This window comes from Lagenorhynchus albirostris, chromosome 11, assembly GCF_949774975.1.
Source record: "Lagenorhynchus albirostris chromosome 11, mLagAlb1.1, whole genome shotgun sequence".
NCBI lineage: Eukaryota > Metazoa > Chordata > Mammalia > Artiodactyla > Delphinidae > Lagenorhynchus > Lagenorhynchus albirostris.
The window spans coordinates 25,710,497-25,724,293 of record NC_083105.1 but is presented as its reverse complement, the minus strand read 5'-3'; the positions used below and the strand labels follow the sequence as shown (position 1 = coordinate 25,724,293).

Below are 13,797 nucleotides of genomic sequence, written 5' to 3'. Positions count from 1 at the left end.
TACTTGTTCTCTTTACTCACCGTCAGATGCTCTCTTTACTCAGTTTACATGATAGATGTATCTGACAAGAATTCATTTGGAAAACTCTTGCCATGTATTAATAATATTCTTTAGGTTAATAGTAGTAGATATTTTGGCACTGATACTCTCAGATACTCTCACTGATATTTAATACGGGAAATTAAATATTCAACAGTCTAGCTCTAAGTGTATCAAGCTACCAGATGGATAGACTATTTATTCTATTATTAAAGGGAAAACACCAATTATGTTCCATATTCTATGCCAGACAATTTTGCATACAACTGAAGGCATACAATTATAAGCGGTAGAGCAAATGTTAAAGTTCATTCCATCTGCCTCTAAAGCTTATTTCCCGTACACTAGGCTGCCAGCTAAGCACTTACAGATGACAGTTGTAGTATAATATATTTAATAATTTATATAACTCATATAACGTCTGCAACCTATAGGTGGGAGAAAGTAAGTATATGGCAGAGAATAATTGTTGCTCTTAATTAGTTGTATCTGGAAAGTCATGAAAAGAGGGGGGCAGAAGAACCTTGGGTAGTCATTGCATCCTCCACTCTGCTCACTCTAGAGTAGTACCTAAACAATCTTGACATAAAAGCTGTATTTGGAATATCATGAAACAGGAAAGTAGAAGAATCTCCAGTAATCCTCTCATTCTTCACTCTGTTGTGTTCTGGAACAGTGTTGTAAACTCCAGAGACATGAGAGAGATTTTATAACTTCTCTTTCTGCTTAATTCAAAATGTAACAGTCCTTAGTGTCTGTTAATTTTGGTCCTTCCATTGTAGTTAAAGTCCACTTTTGTTGATAGAGCGTAGCAAATACTGAGTGTCAAATTTTAAAAGTTAAAAATCGTACTAAGTAAGTAATATAGCTCCTTTTCATTCTGGACTTGCACAACAAGAGGACTGACCGGTTAAGCAAAGTGGCTCTGTGTCCAATTAATGCTTAGGCCTGTATAGAGGATTCTGTGCCTTTTGTCATTGTCCCACTTTTACCCATATGTCTAGAATTGGCATGAAGAGCTAAAATGGGCCCGTTAGGCATGATTTCCCTCTGGATTATGACTTCTGTCTATTCAAATGCAGACAGACAGAAAAATTTTTGGAACAATTGTACTTCACTTGTCTCCATCTAACTGGAAAATGGATTGAAAAAATTATGAGGAATAATAAATTTTGAATCATAATTTTTTAGAAATATTTTCATTTTTAAGACTGAGTAAAATGGAATACAAACAATAGTGTCCATATATTGAAAATATTAGTGCTGTTGTATTCTTCCTCAACTTTTCCTCTCTAGCAAATAATTTAACCCTTCTTTGCCTCATTTCTTTGTTTTAAAATAAGCCTATCCATCATTGTCCTGTTTTTTATAGATTTTTAATGCCTGAATATGTTTAGTTTGGTTTAACATTTTTTTAAGTTTTGAGTTAGATGTCTTATTTTACAAATTTGTGGTTATAGTGTAAGAAATTTATAAATTCCAAATACTTTGTTTTACTATTAGGAGAGGTTACTAGTTAGGTGAAAAACTTACTGTCTGGAAAACTATGTAATATGAAATCACTCATAGTTTCATTTATAAAAGCATAATATGTTACATGGTGTTGTTGCAAATAGGTACTCCCCATTTATCTTTGGAAAAGTGCTTATGAAATGTGCCTCCTCTTGAACAGTTTTGAGAGTAGCTATGCTACTACGTAGTAACCCTTACTTTGCCTTTCTACTTGCATTCCCCTGTTGGCCACTGGTCCTGTTATCTTTCTGCGTCCCCTACTTCATTTTGAGTAGGTAAGTGCCAGTGGCTGCAGGTGGGTAAGTCATTTTACCCTACTTTTATGAATGTACAGAATGTATTTCTATACAGTATTTGATTGTTCTGTACAAATGACCAAAAATACGATTGATGAACGTATGTAAATGCATATTAAGAATGTGAAAGTGTTTATAATTAAGGCTTTCATACTTACTGTAGACATAGGTTTTGAAAACTAATGTAAAGTAGTACCACTTTAGTATATTCTGGCAGATAGAGTGTCTATATCAAAAAGTTACAGTTGCTTACATAAATATTCCTACAGTGCTACTATATTTCAATTAAAATTTGTTGTTTCCCCATATCAGAGGAAGCCTTTATTCTTTGAGATTTTAATTTTTCATTTGTCTTTTTTCTGGTGGCTATATATGTGTCAGGGAAATATCTATTTATGAGACCTGAGTTGGGATATTTATAAGCATTTTCTAATGAAAATCATGAAAAAGGAATTTTTTTTCCTAAGTTTAATAGAATTGTGGATTTAGAAAACAAAAACTTTAGGACACCTGTACAGTTGTATCACATTTTACTTTTCAAGTTTGCTTGACAGGGTCAGTGCTGCTTGCCCATTTAATAAAGCTGGACAGCATCCCAGTCAGCATCTCATCGGTCTTCGGAAAGCTGTCTACAGAACTGTAAGAGCCAACTTTCAAGCAGCAAGGCTAGCTACCCTATATATGCTGAAAAAATATCCTTTTCTGTCTATATGTAAGAATAAGCAATGTTTCCAGAGTCCTGAATATAGATATCATAGCTGCATCCTATAAAAGTTAACTGTAAACTGAAATTGCCTATTTTGAAGCTGATTTCCATCATCACTTTTATTTTAAAACTTAGGGGAATGACAATAATAGACAGGAAGAAAGTTCTGCTCTCATGTGGCTCATTTTTAACAAGGAAAACACTTGAAGTCCCTCCCTTCACTGGTCCAAAGAATAAAGTCAAAAGAACCTGGCTTCTCTAGGTCAGACATTTTTTCAAATTACTGAACATGACAAATTTGCATCATGACATGGAAATAAACTGGCAACAGGAAATCCTTCCCCTTTCAAAAAACAGAGGCTCTAGGGTCAGATTGGCTGTCTAAATTTTGGCTGAATCAGTTACTGTGTAGGTGACCATAAGCAAGTTTCTTCACTCTCTGTACCTTGCTTTATTTATTGGTAAACTGACAATAATAACAAAATCTTCCTGACTGCTTTTGTTAGACCAAATGAATTGATGCATATAAAGTGCTTAGGCAGTGTCTGGTATATAATAAGCACTTAAAGACTGCATGACGATAAGTCTGTCTCTTAAATTTACTAAGTCAGGAAATTAGGTCTGTTAGAAAATAAAAGTGTATAAGATCTTTATTTTAGTTAAAATTTTGTTAGGTAAGTTATGAGTAAATGGGATGCAAAAACTATTTTGTACCTTCAGGATGCTGAGTACTGTAACATTGATAAATATAATGCTTAAAAGTTTACAGAGTGCTTTATGTTCTATCATTATATCCTTATACAGACCTTTCCATGTAGATTTTCTTATCTCCACTTTATGAGAAAACTAAATAAAATCTCTACTTTATATGGGATTTACCCAGTGTCACACAGTAAGAGGTGAAATTGTGTCTTGACTGTAGGACTTAGGACTTTAAACCTTTTCTATATATGTATAGATTTACTATATCTAGATACACACACACACACACATACATACATACACATACTGTACTGTATTACCTCTTTGGAAATTGGGAGAAAGCACTTTCATTTTAGTCAAGAACTTGTCTGTTCAATTTGTTTACTACCTAAATACCTGCCTGCAATGTGCTAGGAAGACAGAACAAAAACCTGTACTACCTACTTTTAAAGATTTTTGAGTGTAGTCAGTAGATATTCATAATACAGTATAAGTGCCCAGGGTGCATTCCAGCATAGCAGGACAATGTCCTTGACCTGTGACTTCTGTGAAAACACAGAAGGCTTTCAGGGAAGCGACACCTGAGTTGACCCTCAAGGAATGAGTAGGAGTTGACCTTGAGGATAAAAGTGTGCATTGCAAGTAGAAGGAAGAAAAGATATAGAAGGAAATAGAGATATGACAGTGTGGGATGTTAACTGCAAGTAGTTATTCATTCAGTGAATATTATGCCAAGCAGTTTGCTAGTCACTAGATATACAGTGGTCCACATAATAGACATGGTCCCTGCCTCGGGGAGCCTATAGTTTAGTGAGGGATTGGGAGTGAGGTGGGCTGAGAGGGCCCTAACAAAGATTGCAGATGGTATGAATTCCGTGGGCCAGTCACTTATCTAGATACTGGTAACCTAGCAGCGAACAAGATAGAAAAGATCCTTGTTCTTATGGAGTTTGCCTTCTAGTGGATGATATAATTAATAAAAACTGAACAGAATATTTTCAGATATTTGCTATAAAGGGGGAAAACCCCAGGGGAATAGGATAGAGAGTGCTTGGTGGGTTGCTGTTTTTGATTGGATGATAGGGGAAGGCCTGCAATTTAAACTTAGAATTGAGATGGAGTTCCAGTCAGATGGACCAGCGAGTATAAAGATCTTGTGGCAGGAGTGAATTTAGTATGATTGGAGTACAGAAAAAGGACCATCATACTCGAAGACTGCAGCACAGTAAGTTGGGAGTCAGAGTATGAGATGAGATTCAGAAGTAGGCAGGGGCCGGATCATATTCTCCATATAAGAAACCTTAAGGAATTAAAAAAGTATCCACCAACTATTTCTTTGGAAAGACCAGTAAGTTATATAAACCCTCGTGTGCCTGATCAAAGTAAAAAGAATAGAAATATACAAGATTAGTAATGAGAACAGAGCAAGAAATTAAAGTTATTGTAAGGGGATAGTTTTGTAACTTTGTGGCCACAACTTTGAAACTGTAGGGAGAAATGGATCATTTCATATCAAAACACAAATCTCTAAAACTGACCTAGGAAGAATTCAGACACTGGAGATTAATAAAAAGAATTCCATTTAAAAAAAGAAAGCACCTGGTTATATATGTAAACAATGGAAAATGTGCAGCTGTAAAAAAGTGATAAAAGGTCTTGATGCACTATTGTGGAATGATCTCCAAATTATGTTGTTAAATGAAAAAAAAAAAGCGAAGTGCACAGAGCAGTATTTATACTACCCTTCCATTTGTGCATAGAAGGGATTGTATATATGAGGGGATAAATAAGAGTGTGTGCATGTGTATATACACATATATATATATCCCCACATACACACACATTTATATTTGGATTTCCTTTTATGTATGTACATAACCATAAAATATCTTGAAGTATACACCAGATACTGGTAACAGTGATTGCCTTTGCCTTTGGGTAGGTGAACTAGGTGGCTAAGGGATAGAGGTAGGAAGCAGTTTTTACTATACCCCTTAATACCTTATAAATTTTTAATCCTTTGAATATATTACTTATTCAAAAACTAAGTGAATGAAAAAATTTTTATCTCATCCAGATGATTTTGTAGTTTTAAAAAAAAAACTATTTCAGGGACTTCCCTGGTGGCACAGTTGTTGAGAGTCTGCCTGCCGATGCAGGGGACACGGGTTTGTACCCCGGTCCGGGAAGATCCCACATGCCGCAGAGCGTCTGGTCCTGTAAGCCATGGCCGCTGAGCCTGCGCGTCCAGAGCCTGTGCTTCGCAACGGGAGAGGCCACAACAGTGAGCGGCCCGCGTACCGCAAAAAAAAAAACAAAAAACTATTTCAGACCATAGAAAAGTTTAGATAGAAAGCTACAGTACATCATTTTATTTATGCAGATACTATAATCTCAGTTCCAAATAAAAACCAATCTCACAAATAGAATATTTATAGATTCTGCCTAGTACTATATCAAAAGATTATTATAATACGACAAAATAGGGATATGTTATAAATGCATGAAGAGTTCAAATATCAAGAATTGTATGGATATAATTCTTTACAAAAACAATGAAAGAGGAGGAAGTCACATAATAATGTTGATAGATGCGCATGAGGAAGAGGAAGGCAGAAACAGCAGCAGTCTATGTCAGCAACCTTGATGGAACAGGCTTAGTGTTACTTACATCAGTAGTTCATGTTTTCAGGTAACGGTCAGGTAATGATGTCCTGCAGTGTGCAGACTTGGAGGAAAAGAGGAAGTATTTGCTGTAGAGTGGTAAGGGCCTGAGCCACGATACAATAAAGTACATAATACAGTTTCAAAAGGTAGATGCGAAAAATAACTAAATTAGCACTTTAGCGCTTGTGAAGAGTTGAACTTTTAATTCTCCAGCTATAAAGACATTTTATTCTCAAGTATCCTGTAAGATTTGAGGTATATTAATATATTAGATTTTAAGATTAGTTTCTTTTTTAAAAAACTGATGTAAATCTCCTCAAAGTTCAGAACAAAAATAAGTAAAGGTAATTTTGGACAGTTTTATTGTACTCCTTATGCTTTAATGAAAAGGCTTTGTTGATTGCCTTAACCTAATTTAACCTACCCCCTGAACTCTGAGAGTGACAATGTAACCAACTACATCTGTGTGGTGCCTTTTAAGGAGCTGGGCCTTGGACTTAGTGAAGAGCAGATTTCAGAAGAAGAAGCACATAACCTTACAGATGGCTTCAGCCTGCCTGCATTGAAGGTAATCCATTCATGGATGGGAAGGGCTGAAAAGATAGATGCATTTGGATTGTGCCTGTGCTTTCTGAATATAAATGGTGCACCTGTTTCTTTTGTTGTTTGCTGGATACCATTACCATAATAGCCTTACTGATGTTTTTGAAACTGCCTTTAAAGAGGGACAGCACTGTGAAGATTGGATGAAGAATGGGAATTCCCTGGCGGTCCAGTGGTTAGCACTCTGCGCTTCCACTGCAGGGGGCACAGGTTCCATCCCCAGTCAGGGAACCAAGATACCACATGCTGTGCAGTGCAGCCATAAATAAATGAACCAATGAATGAATAGAGGAGATCCTTATGTTCTGATATTGAAATACTTTAAATTCTTACTATAGGCATTTCTTATATTAAATTAGAGTTTGAAGATAAATGAATTTAGTAGGAACCCAATATATGAGTGATTTTATTTACTAGCCATTTGTTTCAACAAACATGGGTAAAAAACCTACAAGATCAGCACCTTTCCTTGGAAAATCTCCAAAATTCTTATATGGAACAAGAATTTTTTCATATATTAAAAACCACATAAAAGGATATATTTGACTACATAAGAATTAAACTTCTAAACTTTAAATGCTGTATATATATATTTTTTTTAATTTTATTTATTTATTTTTGGCTGCATTGGGTCTTTGTTGCTGCACGTGGGCTTTCCTAGTTGCGGCGAGCGGGGGCTACTCTTTGTTGCGGTGCACAGGCTTCTCACTGTGGTGGCTTCTCCTGTTGTGGAGCACGGGCTCTAGGCTTGCAGGCTCAGTAATTGTGGCTCGTGGGCTCTAGAGCACAGGCTCAGTAGTTGTGGCACATGGGCTTTGTTGCTCCGTGGCACGTGGGATCTTCCCGGACCAGGGCTCGAACCAGTGTTCCCTGCATTGGCAGATGGATTCTTTTTTTGTTTTCTTTTGTTTGTTTGTTTATTTACTTATTTATTTATTTATTTATGTCTGCATTGGGTCTTCAGTGCTGCGTGCAGGCTTTCTCTAGTTGTGGTAAGGGGGGGCTACTCTTCGTTGCGGTGCGCAGGCTTCTCATTTCTCATTGTAGTGGCTTCTCTTGCTGCTGAGCACGGGCTGTAGGCACGTGGGCTTCAGTAGTTGCAGGACATGGGCTCAGTAGTTGTGGCTCGCGGGCTGTAGAGCACAGGCTCAGTAGTTGTGGTGCATGGGCTTTGTTGCTCCGCAGCATGTGGGATCTTCCCGGACCAGGGCTCAAACCCGGGTCCCCTGCATTGGCAGATGGATTCTTAACCACTGCCCCACCAGAGAAGCCCCAAATGCTGTATACTTTAAATGTAAATAAGCTCAGGGAAAAAATTGCAGTGATTTATAAACAAAGGGCTTGAATTCTTTCTATATAAAGAGCACTAAGGTATGTGAAACCTATTGAAGATAGGTCAGGTGTGTGAATTGCCAGTTCACAAAAACCAGAAATGGCCAATAAATGTGATAAAAATTTTCAGCCTTACTAGTATGCTTCACTTCAGCTGTGAATACCATTCTTCACAAAGGTATGTACCCTTTACGCCAGCAATTTTAAGCTCACAGATTCATCTCAGGAAGTAATCAAAGATATACGTTCATAATATTACTACAGCAGCAAATCTTCGAAACGAGTTAAAAGTTCAGTGATTTGAGATTGGTAATGAGATTTATGGTACATTCATTTAATGAACTCCTTTGGAGTTAGTAGTAGAAAAAAATAACATGAAAAAACATAAGTTAAAGCATCTTAAAAAACTAACTGTATGCATTGTAAGATTCCAGTAGTATTTTTAAAAAGTCAAGCCAAATGTCTTTAACTTCCTTTTCAGTATTTAGCAAACTCCACTTAGATATTTTTTTATTTCTAGCCTCTAAACTTCACTTGATACCATGGAAATCAGTGCAAGTGTAGTTAACAGCATATTTTTCAAGATTCATTTTGTTTTGAACCGCATAAACTTTTACATCTTTAAAATTTTCAGATCCACATAAAAACTCTAGTTCTCCTGTTTTTCTTTCCAGTCACTTGAAATTTGCCTTGATTTACTTTTAACCTCATTCTAACCCATCTTAATAAATGGCATCATACAACTTATTAAGCTAGAAACCTGGGCACTATCCTTCTTATCCATAACTCTTTTTACCCTTCACATATAAGCTATGAGTAGATTTTTGTGTTGGTTCCACCTTCAAAATACATTTTAAACTCATTCACTTTTTTTCATGTCATTTCCCACCATTCTAGTCCCAGCTGCCATCATTCTTACTGAGGCTGCTACAATAGTTTTCTTACTGGTTTCCTTAGTTCCCTAAAGTTTGTTTCAGAATGCAGTTTGACATTTAAAGTGCCTTAAAAATGTTATATGCTTTAAATCAGTAATTCCACTTCTGTAAATCTTTCTTAAGGAAATGATTTCAAATATATTAAAGCTTTATATACCAGGTTGCTTATTAGTTTTGCTTATGATAGTGAAAAATGGAACACAGCCTAAATGTGCAGCAGTAGAGGAATAGCTGCATGAATCACAGTAAGTCCAACATGGTGAACCATTGTATACCAGCTACAACTTGCTTATGAAGATTTTGTAAAAACTTGGAAAAACCAGTGAAACAATCAGGATACATAAATATATATTTAGTAACTCTGTGTTTAGAAAAAGCCCATGAGAAAATACTAATATACCAATAGCTACTCTTTAGTGTGGTTGCACTGTAGGTAATTCCATTTACTTCCAAATTCAATACCACGACCATGCTTTACTCTATGATGGAAATAAAGTTATTTTCAAAGAACAATTTGGGAGATTCTTAATGATGAAAAAGCAGCGACTTTGGAATTGAGCAGACATGGGTTTATATTTTAGCCCTGACACTGACTGGTCATTTGACCTTGAGTGACTTGTTCTTTGAACTTACCTAATCTGTAAAAAGGAGTTACCATACCTGCCCTACAAAGTGTTAGATTAAATGAGAAAACAAACAAAATACCTACAACAGGGCTTGTTGTATAATGGTTAACCCAAAATGGTAATAGCTGTTACTCTTTAAGAAGGGTTTGGAGAAAGAATTATGGTCATATTTCTTAATTTCCCTTTTAACTTATTTTTTTGTTTACTCATCAAGATGTCTCAGTGATTTCCCTATTTCTTTATGCTTTTTAAAAAGCTTGTTAAATCCTGGATTATATTTTGGCCAAAGTACAGGCAGCAAAAAGAAACAGTGGGCCTCCTAGAGTCAGACTTTCTAGGTTTGACTCTCACCTGACTGCTAATGTGGACTTGAGCAAGTCATTGTTTCTGCGTTCATAAAATGAGATAACCATAATGCTGATCACTAAAGGATTAAATATTTGCCAGTCCAATACCTGGGAGAGAGTGAGTGATTAATAAATGTTATCTGATTTTTTAAATTGCATCTGACATGACCTACTCTAAACTGTGGGACTTGTTCGCTTGTTATCTCTACTCCACCACCAATGGTACTGGTTGTAGCTGGATCCTTTTTGCTCACCCATATTATTTTACAAGTCAGACAAACTTTAGTATTTTAATTCTGCTTTATTTTGACATATAACTAATCTATAACTAAACCTGACGATTGTGTTGCATTGTTACCAGGAATATCGGACTCCAAAAGAAGCCTATCTTGAGATTTACAGAGTTTATAAACTGCTGAAAATCCCTGTAATGTTCAAAAACTGTGTAGTGCCACCTTGTACAGTTGGCATTATATCCAGATAAAGAATTTTTAAATGGATTTTGTAAGTTAAATTTTAAAATTCTTTCTCAAAAGAGCAACACTAACTAAAGCTTTTTTAAAAATGTAGTGAAAGATGGTTTACAGATAAATCGGGGCCTCTTGTTTTCCTTTGTAATCTTCGTTGTGTCCTCTAAAGAAAATACATTTGGAGGTTGTTTTTTTTTTAATTGTTCACATATCTTCCCTTAGGAGAACTTAGGAATTGTAAGTGCTGCATCTTTGAAAAGGAAAGAAACTTCCTAATTGCATCCTGAGGAGAGACTTGTGAAATATCTACTACAGAGTCCTTACCTCTCTTTTTTTCTTAGTTTAAAACTCTTAGTTTTTTTATAAAATTATTATTATTATAAAGAGTGTATTTCCTGCTTTAAAAAACAAATCTGCATTTTGTGAAAAGACTTTTTTTTTTTTTTTTTGCCATGCTGTTTGTCTTACAGGATCTTAGTTCCCCGACCAGGGATCGAACCTGGGCCATAGCAGTGAAAACACCGAGTCCAAACTACTGGACTGTCAGGGAATTCCCTGAAAATGCTTTAAATCAAAATTTCCTAATTGCCCATAAACTGTGGTTATCCCCTCATCCAGAGCGGCTTCCCTTATTCAAAGAACAAACAGAAAAAAATGTGTATTTCTGAGTTTTGGTTTAATTGTATAATATGGCAGTGATTAGATAATAAATTTGTCTTTTTTAAAATGGCAGTAAGCTATGCCAACTTGATTTTTTAATTTCTGTGGTCTGAAACTCTGGACTCATCCTTGTTAACACCTTTCCTCATAAACAGTCTGTCAAGAGATTCTGTCACTTGTCTCACCGCTGCTTACCTCTTACCACCAACCACTATGGTATGAGCTACCATGTTAACTCCCACCTGGATTATTGCAGTAATCTCCTGTCTTCGCTTGTGCTCACCTCCCTATGATCTCTCAACACAGGATGATCTTGTTAAAGCTTAACTCAGATAATATTACTCTTCTGCTTAGAATCCTTCAGTGGCTCCCCATTTCTCTTAGAGTAAAAACCAGAGTTACTTCAGTAACTTCATCACTTACCATGCTCCCCCTTGCTTACTGTATTCCAGCCGCATGGACCTAGCTGTTCCTCAGATGTGCCAAGTATACTCCTACTACAGGACTTTGCACTTGAACCTTCTACTCCCTGGAACTCTTTCCTCATAGTGGCTCAGTTCCTTCAGATGAATTTAGAGACCCTCCTAGCCACCCCTCCTTCCCTTTGCTTCTCTCTCCCTCTTCTTCCCCTCACATATACACACACAAACCCACATTTGCTGTTCCCCTTCTCTGCTGTATTTTCCCCATACCCCATCAGACAAGAAACTTATTTTACTTGTTAATATCTATTACTCCCCCTACTTGAATATAAGCTTCATCAGGGCAGGGATATTTTTCACTTTTGTTCTCTGCTGTATTATCAGCACCTAGAGTACTGCCTGGCACATCATAGATGCTCAAGAAATACTTGGTGAATTAAAAAATAAAGGATAAAGAAAATCATTTTAGTAACAAAATTTAATGGTTAAATAAGACTTGTGAGATACCTTGTATTTATATTTAAGAACCCCTAGATAGTGTATCTTCAGTGATTTAGAATTTTGGCCTTGCTCATTTAAAAAAAAAATGAGTTAATAGTAAAATAGGTTTACATTAAATTATCTTAATTCATTATTTGCATAATGTTAAAATTCATTTAATAAAACAGTTTAAATAATGTCCATTTTCATGGTTATAAAAAACTGAAATCTAAATTATCCAGAGTGGTAAATTATCCTCTTTTTATTGTCTGCTAACTCCTGTTCAGACTAGATTGTATTTGTTTGTTTGATATTGTCCTCTTGAATAGTACTATCTGGAGGAATCCTTTGCTGCCAGACTCCGGGTGTGTCTTTTGAGAATGTGTGTTGTAGTTTCTCATGCCAGACATTCCTGAGTATGATCACTCTGGGACTGATTTTTATGTTTTTTCTTAGCTATTTCCTAGGCCAAAATAATGGTATAGTTTGAAGCCCAAACTCTGGCTCCATCAATGAGTTGTTTCTTTGGACTTACATAGGTCCATCATTCCTGCTGTCTCCTTTTCTCCTTTGTGTACATTTTTTTCTTTTTTTTTTTTTGCGATAAGCTGGCCTCTCACTATTGTGGCCTCTCCCGTTGCAGAGCACAGGCTCCAGATGCGCAGGCTCAGCGGCCATGGCTCACGGGCCCAGCCGCTCCGTGGCATGTGGGATCTTCCCAGACCGGGGCACGAATCCGAGTCCCCTGCATCAGCAGGCAGACTCTCAACCACTGTGCCACCAGGGAAGCCCTGTGTACATTTTTAAAATAATTCATCAAAGAACATTCATTTCTAATTAGCTGTGTCTCATTCCATCAGCATCTCTCGTTTAGGACAGAACTGTACTAAATTATATACTGGTATTAGCTGCTATATTATGATCAGAAGTTCCCATGTGCCATGACTATATAATTTGACGTAACATTCTTGGCTACTCTTAGAGTTAGTTCAAACTCAGCTATATTCATTACTTAGAATAAAGTGAAAAGTTTAAACCAGAAGTTAAGATAAACAAATCTGTAGTTTGTTTTCTTGTTTTGAATGTTGACCAATATTTTTTATTGATCTAGTCCTTTTTTCTTGTTTTTTTTTTTTTTTTTTTTTTTAGGTTTTGTTCCAACTCTGGGTGGCACAGAGTTCAGAGTTCTTCAGGCGGTTAGCCCTGTTACTTTCTACGGCTAATTCACCTCCTGGGCCCTTACTTACTCCAGCACTTTTGCCTCATCATATTCTATCTGATGTGACTCAAGGTCTACCTCATGCTCATTCTGCCTGTTTGGAAGAGCTTAAGCGCAGCTATGAGTTCTATCGGTACTTTGAAACTCAGCACCAGTCAGTAGTACCCCAGCGTTTATCCAAAACTCAGCAGAAGTCAAGAGAACTGAATAATGTTCACACAGCAGTACGCAGCTTGCAGCTCCATCTGAAAGCATTACTGAATGAGTAAGTTTAGAAGCCATGTAAGAAAATGTCCCCATGATTAGCAAGCTTCAGTCTTGTGCCATTGTGGTCGTTGGCTTGTGTCCTAGCTAAAAAGCAGCAGCAAAATTGAGACATTGCAGCCTAAACGATGGTTTAAAGGTACAAATGTAGCAGACAAACAGTGATTTGTAAGTACTGTAATTTGGGGGAGCCATTTATGTAGTTTTTACTTTACCTGATGTCAACAGAAAACCTAGAAAGATAGGACAAAAGCAGAGAAGTATTATTACATACAGTTGATGAGAAAAATGTTGCTGTTTTTCTGAATAAATCAGAGCAGGTTTGGACATTTTTCTATAGCATAGAACAAGTTTTTTGGCCCCAGTTGAATAATAAAAATGTAGAATCCATAGTTTGATACTCCGCCTTAGTGAAATGTAGGGTCCAGTCATTTCAGTGAAATTTTTCTGTAACAGATACTCATAGTATAGGACTGGATCAAATGAATGATTGGGTTCATGTTGTAATCAGGGGAAG

The 13,797-nt window shown here is 36.4% G+C and overlaps 1 protein-coding gene across 10 annotated transcripts in view; it reads left to right on the top strand.

Annotated features, from left to right (window-relative positions):
* VEZT (vezatin, adherens junctions transmembrane protein) overlaps nt 1–13,797 on the top strand; it is a 72,610-nt gene that overhangs the window by 45,898 nt on the left and 12,915 nt on the right. For 6 of the 10 annotated variants that reach the window (XM_060165151.1, XM_060165160.1, XM_060165153.1 and 3 more), the window contains 3 exons: nt 2,390–2,539; nt 6,343–6,490; nt 12,947–13,281. In XM_060165151.1, the coding sequence (XP_060021134.1) occupies nt 2,390–2,539; nt 6,343–6,490; nt 12,947–13,281 (633 nt within the window). The remainder of the gene's footprint in view (nt 1–2,389; nt 2,540–6,342; nt 6,491–12,946; nt 13,282–13,797) is intronic. The other 4 variants (XM_060165152.1, XM_060165157.1, XM_060165158.1 and 1 more) reach the window with 3 other exon arrangements.